The sequence below is a fragment of the Agelaius phoeniceus genome, chromosome 11 (assembly GCF_051311805.1).
Source record: "Agelaius phoeniceus isolate bAgePho1 chromosome 11, bAgePho1.hap1, whole genome shotgun sequence".
In the NCBI taxonomy this organism is placed as follows: domain Eukaryota; kingdom Metazoa; phylum Chordata; class Aves; order Passeriformes; family Icteridae; genus Agelaius; species Agelaius phoeniceus.
Genome location: NC_135275.1, coordinates 8,729,566 through 8,735,565, shown reverse-complemented (window position 1 = coordinate 8,735,565; position 6,000 = coordinate 8,729,566). Strand labels below are relative to the sequence as shown.

Below are 6,000 nucleotides of genomic sequence, written 5' to 3'. Positions count from 1 at the left end.
AGGCTACAAGCCAAGAGTGAGCCACAAAAAAAGAACCCCAGCTGCATTGTGCCTGGATGAGGAGCTGGAGGAAAGCTGCCCCTCAGGAAGCAGCCAAGATCTTTGGCCTGTCCAGGAAACCACTGCTGGCATGGAGAAGGAGAAGCTCACAGCAGCTGCTGTACAGGACACACAGGTGTCTGCTCACAGAAAGCCTGTGCTTGCCAAGGTAACACAGCTAATCCCTAACACATGTCCCTGCATATGCAGCCCCTGTACACCTTGACAAAGAGCTGCTCCCCCACTTCCCAGCTGTGCTGGAGAATGCCTGGAATGTCTCATCTCTGTCACCACCACCCAGCAGCCAGGCCCTGGCTGGCCTCCACCTTTGCCATCAGGGCTGGGCTTTCCCACATTCCCCCTGTGCAGCCTGGTGCAGTCCCTTGGGCTGGCCTCTCTCCCTGATATCCACAAGGACATTTCTGCAGGTGTCAGAGGGGCCCAGCCAGAAAACTCCCCAAACAGGGCCCTGGGATGCCCAAGGCTGCAGCCATCCCAGCTCCTCCCAGGGAACACACTCCTGGTGCAGCCAGACAGGGCCCAGGCCTGTCCTTGCCCACAGCTCTTCATAACAACTCTGTGGGCACTGCTGGGCTCTGGGCTCCCACCAGACAGAGAAGCAACAAGTTCCCTTCAGCAGTTTCTGCTTGGGCTGCTCCCCCTGCCAGGGCACCACTGAGATCAGTGGTGAGATCAGTGGCAACCATCACTGAGATGTCACCTGCAATGTCCCCACAGCACAGGCACCACGGGGCTATGCCAGAACATTCCACTGGAACCCACAGTTAGCCATGGCCAGTTGGCTTTTGCCCACTGACTGGGAGAACGAGGTATGGCTGTGCAGGGCGATGGCCAATGAGGGAACCTTCAGTCCACCTGTGAGAATAGAAAAGCGAGCTGATTCCCCCAGAAATACCAGTCCTTTCTGCTTCAGATGCACTGGGGCAGTGGGCTGACATGGCTGCTCCTGGCCTTCCAGAACAGGGGGAAATTGTGCCCTGTGACACTGCCATACAAGCAATGGAGGATGAACAGGACATCTGGAATGGCAGTGACAGACACAAGACCAAACGAGCTCCTGCTGTTTCCAGTGAGAGCACAGGCAAAGACAATCAATTCTTGCCCCTCTGCTTTCCAGAGAAGCTTTGGAAAATGCTGGAAAGTGACCAGTTTCGGTCCATTTGGTGGAGTGAGGGTGGAAAATGTGTGGCCATCAACAAAGATCTCTTTGAAGTGGAGGTGCTGGGCAGGGGAGTTTGCCAGCGGGTTTTTAACACGCAGCACATCAGGAGTGTTATTCGCCAGCTGAACCTCTATGGATTCACCAAAGTGCAGCGGGATTTCCAAAGATCTGCCTCCCTGCCTGAATTCCTATCAGAGGAAGCAGCAGCTTCTGCTCACAACCAGGTACAGCAGCTGCTCTGCACAGCTACTAATGCTTGTGATAATCTGGGGGAGGAGAGGGACCTTCACAGCAAATAAGGCCTTGCCATAGAAGAGGTGGGGATGGGAGTGAGTGGTCTGGTTTTCATTCCTTTCTCAGCCTGTGCTCAGGCAGATTTGAGAGAGGCTTTCTGACTAGTAGAAATGCAGATAAGATACATTTCAGTGAGAGCTACTGAGTTTTAACCTGTTTAAGGGACACACAGACTCAGTGTAATCTGATTTCTCTGAATGTCTTTGCTCCGTGTCTGGCTGTACCAAATCTGAAACCTCCCTGTGGCACCTGCCCAATGCCAAGCAGATGCATCCAAGGATCATGGGGTTACCTGCCTGCTCACATCTGCACTGAAGCTGCTGAGAAATAGTGATATTTAGCTTTTGAAAGCAGCTGTTCTGCTTTGGTCCCCAGAAGGAAAAAACCTCAGTTGTGATGGCTGAACACAATGGTCACATAATGCTTTAGCCTGAGCTTTAAGTTCCATATTTAAGTTCAAAGTCCTTTTCCTTAGCCGTGCTCCTCTTTTGCAATTCAGAGTCCTAGTTCTTGTAGCTTGGGTTTTTCCAGTCTTGGAATAGTAGCAATTAACTCTTCTCCTTGTTTTAGATCCTCTACTACTATAACCCCAGCTTCAACAGAGCACATCCCTGGCTGCTGGGAACGTGCAAAAGGAGAGCTGCCCTCAAACAGAGAGCCCTGTGTGCAGCAGGGTTGGATGAAAGGCCCCTCCAAAAGCCCAGATGGTCAGTATGGAGGGACATGCAGGTGTCAGCTGAAGCCCATCCATCTCCACTGGCAGCTGCTCCCATGCTTCTAGAGCCTCCTGGAGCGCTGTATGGATATAAAGTCTGATAGCCACAACCTAATAGAGTTGATAATAAACTGTTTGAACAGTAAACCTTTCTGGTTGTCCTGTCCTAACTGAACAGTGGAAAACTCTCTTACATCGTTCTGTGCCTTTAATGTCCCACTTATCCTTTAGTGGCCTCAGCAAGACAGATGTCCCAGCACAAATGTGGCCATGTCATGCTAGCACAAAGAGGTGTAGCAAAGGCTGAGCTCCTGTTGGCACTGGACAGAAAGGAAGCCAGGAGCTTCTTTCTCTCTCTGAGGATAAGATGTTGGAAGGGTTAATGATCTGTGCAAGGAAGCAATTGGTTTGGGTGGTAGGCAGGGAGCCCACCACTATCTAGTTCTGCCTGCTTCAACTGGCTTGGAAATAGAAAGAACCACTATCCCCTCACACAGCTCAGTTCACAGCAGGAATGTCCAGCTTTAGTAATTATGGTCTTTCAGAGGGGAAAGTGCTGCAGGGGAGATGCTCAGGTGGGTGCCATTGAGTTTATGCTCGTTGGAACAAGGGCTGCTCTGACATTCTGCAAACAGGTGCATCCTTCAGCATGTAAAGGCAGCAAATGTAACAGATATTTGGGGTTGTTCTGTGGTCTGCTCTGGTCACACTTACCTGCCATTCCCCTCTGCAATGTGCAGGAATGGTGTGTGGGAAGGAGAGAAGGCAGCTCTGGGTATTCAGGAGGTGCAAGGCTCCTGAGAGTGTAGAGGTTTAGAAGAAGCACTGGGCAGTTCTGTGCTTGCCTGTGCTGACCAAACTCTCCTGTCAGCAGGAGCTTCTCTAGGAAGGTTGATGTTGCCCTGCCTACTCTGCTCTCAGCAGGGCTGAGTCTTCATCCTTTTAGTTTTTCCCACGTGACACATTCCATGGACACCTGAAACTCTTCAGCAAGGTCTGACTGATACCCTCTTCTAATCTGCAGAGTGGGGATCCAGATTTGTGAAATTCTGGGACAAAGAACTGTTCGATAAGATTAGAGGCTTAAAAGTCAGGGCCAAATGTGATCCAGCCCAGTGATCAGCGTTGTTTGGAAAGCAGCCCCATGGGGATGGGTGATTTCTGGAACATGCTTCCATGGCACTGGCAATACCAACCTGCTTTTAGGTGGGTGGTGCTGGACCATACAGTGTTACCTGCCCTGGCCAGGCCAGCCCCAGGGTCTGTGTGGCAATGAACCCTGCTGGGTGCGGGTGCTGGACATGTGCCCCATGAGTGAGGAATTCCATGTCCCAAAGGTTTCAGCTTCACTCCTGTGAACTCAGCTAGCATTTTCCTAGCACCAGTTTTTGTGCACTTTGGGCTCTGGGTTGATGCAATTGTGAGTTCAGCGAAGCCTGAACTCTGCTCACCCCTGCAGACACCAGCAGAGAAAGTTCAGGGACTGAAAGCAGCCACCTGCCCTTGGTCAGCAAGATAGCACAGCTGAGCCACCTGTGCTGGAGACATTTTAAAGCCAGGTTTGATCTACATTCCTGTAACAGATTTTAAGATTTTATAGTGGCTTAAGACACTAGAACTAATGTAAGTGGTCAGAGACAACTTTGTAGATGCCAAGAGGCTGCTGATGGTATTCTGGCTGGATCCAGCTTGAGGTTTTCTCACTCCTGGATTCTTCTCCTCTTTAGGCTAGTTCTGGAAACTGCAGGCATGTACGAGCTCCCTTTACTTGCTCTCTCTCAGATGGCTTAAGAACTGTGTAGCTCCACAGAGGGAGTACAGTGTATTCCTCCGGTGCTTCTGCATGGATCCCCTTGCCATCTTCCCCTCAGCCATTTGGATGAGCAGTGAGTAGTACAAATCCACTGCAAAGACCAGGCAGCAAATAAAACAGGGTATTGCAATTAATTCTGACTCTCTGCCTAGCAGATGCTTCAAATCTGAAGCAGAAGTATTTTCTCTTAAGTGTCCAGAGCAACTCCAGAGTCCGGGCTTTGCAGATCCGCTGAGGGGAGAGCTCCCCCAGCCCTGTCAGCTGTTTCCTGCTCTTGCTGTAATCAGCTCCTGTCACTTTCCTCCCTCTTTCCAAGGCACTGATAACAAGCACCTGGGCAGCCAGGTGACCTTTGTCTGAGCTTCCTCTTTAAACTCCCTTGGCTTTTGCTTTATTGCCTGGTTGTTATGCAGCAGTAAAGATCTGTTCCGATAGCAGTAGAGGCTGCTCCCCTTTCCTTTCTCTTCTTTATGGAGCATCAAAGCTCTCTGAATTTGCTTGAACAGATTTGCATTTAGGTCAGGACTTACTTGAGTAAAAGGCTGGTATTTTTTTTCCTCTTGTCTTTCTCTTAACTCTGTAAGGAAGGGTAATAAGCACAAAGGCAGGTGGGAAAAAGAAATGTGGGTTATAAATAAACAGGTTTGGCACACAGGGGAGGACAAAGTCATTAGTAAGAGAAAAAATAACTGATGTGGCAGCAAGCTACATCTTCAGCTGATGTAAAACAGCCTCTCCCCATGGAAGCAATGGGACATGTTGCTGTCATCAGCCTAGCTGCTTGGTGGGTCTGCTCCCTTCTGCAGTGTCTAACCTGTCTGTAGCTGCCCCCTTCCACAGCAGCAGTAAAGGAGGTTGAACAACAACTCTCTGTGCCATGAATCTTCATCTACATTCTTTGGCTCCTTGTAGCTGTGTGCTTGGGCTGCCCGCATCCCTGCTGTGCTCTCTGGATGCAAAGTGCCAATACAAAGGTGGCTGTAACACCCCAGATGGCCATTTCAACCTATGCCAGAGCATTGCAGGGCTGGTTGCCCAATGCCACTGCCTCCATCTCCAGGATGTATTGGGATGGGACACAAAACAGCGGTGAAGGAGCCATGCTGGGATCATGGGGACAGGATGACCTTGTTGTGAGAGTGCTGCTAGCAACTGGAGACCTGGGTGTAGGTGCTGGTTCCATTTTAGTGTGTGCATTGCATTCACCAGCTCCATGTCTCTTGGAGCTTCCTTTGTAAATGGCAAAATACTTCTTCCCTTCACTGGTCTCATTGAGAACCTCAGCTTTTTCAGAAAAACTCTCATAGTGGCTTTCTGAAGCTTTGCATGCTGTTCTTTGGAATATTCTTAGCACTGCAAAGGTACAACTAGATCCTGGTATGCTCAGCAGTTTAAGTATTAACAGGACACGTGAGAACAGGGGTTTGCCATATAGAATTGGTAAACATTAAGTTTAGTTGCTAAACTTAGACCCACACACTCTAGAGAGAAATCCAGGCTTTTATGAATTGGGATTGAAGTCAAAGGTTAACTGTCATTTCATGCAAGAAAAACTCACCTGAATTCTGAGTGTGTCTGATGCTCTGCAATAGCTTTTGCAGCATGCAGAAATCACAGCTTTGGCAGGGCTGCCAGTGCAAGGCTCTGTCGATGTGACAGAGGGGGCAGATCCTGGGGCTTCTGGTCTCTTTCTGATTCACTGCGACAAAAATAAGCCCAGGGAAGGACTTGCTGAGAATTACTAGATAATGCCTAAAGATGCCAAGCTGGGAAGTGGCATTTAAAAGAGGCACGCTCAGAGCTTTTATCACGCAGAGTTACGGTATTCTTCCCAAAGAAGCTGCCTAGATGGGCCTGATTTATCTCTAATGAAGCCGTGCTGCATTTCATCCCCTTTTCCTGCTGGCTTTTCCCTCTCTAGCCAGGCGAGGCTGCTGCGGCCCCCGCCTGCCCTCC

General features: G+C 49.8%; 1 protein-coding gene across 1 annotated transcript in view; it reads left to right on the top strand.

Moving 5' to 3' along the window:
• Positions 1 to 373: 373 nt before the first annotated feature.
• POC1A (POC1 centriolar protein A) overlaps positions 374 to 6,000 on the top strand; it is a 54,062-nt gene continuing 48,435 nt past the window's right edge. The window contains exon 1 of the mRNA XM_054640171.2: positions 374 to 1,446. Coding sequence (XP_054496146.2) covers positions 997 to 1,446 — 450 coding nt within the window. The 5' untranslated portion in view covers positions 374 to 996. The remainder of the gene's footprint in view (positions 1,447 to 6,000) is intronic.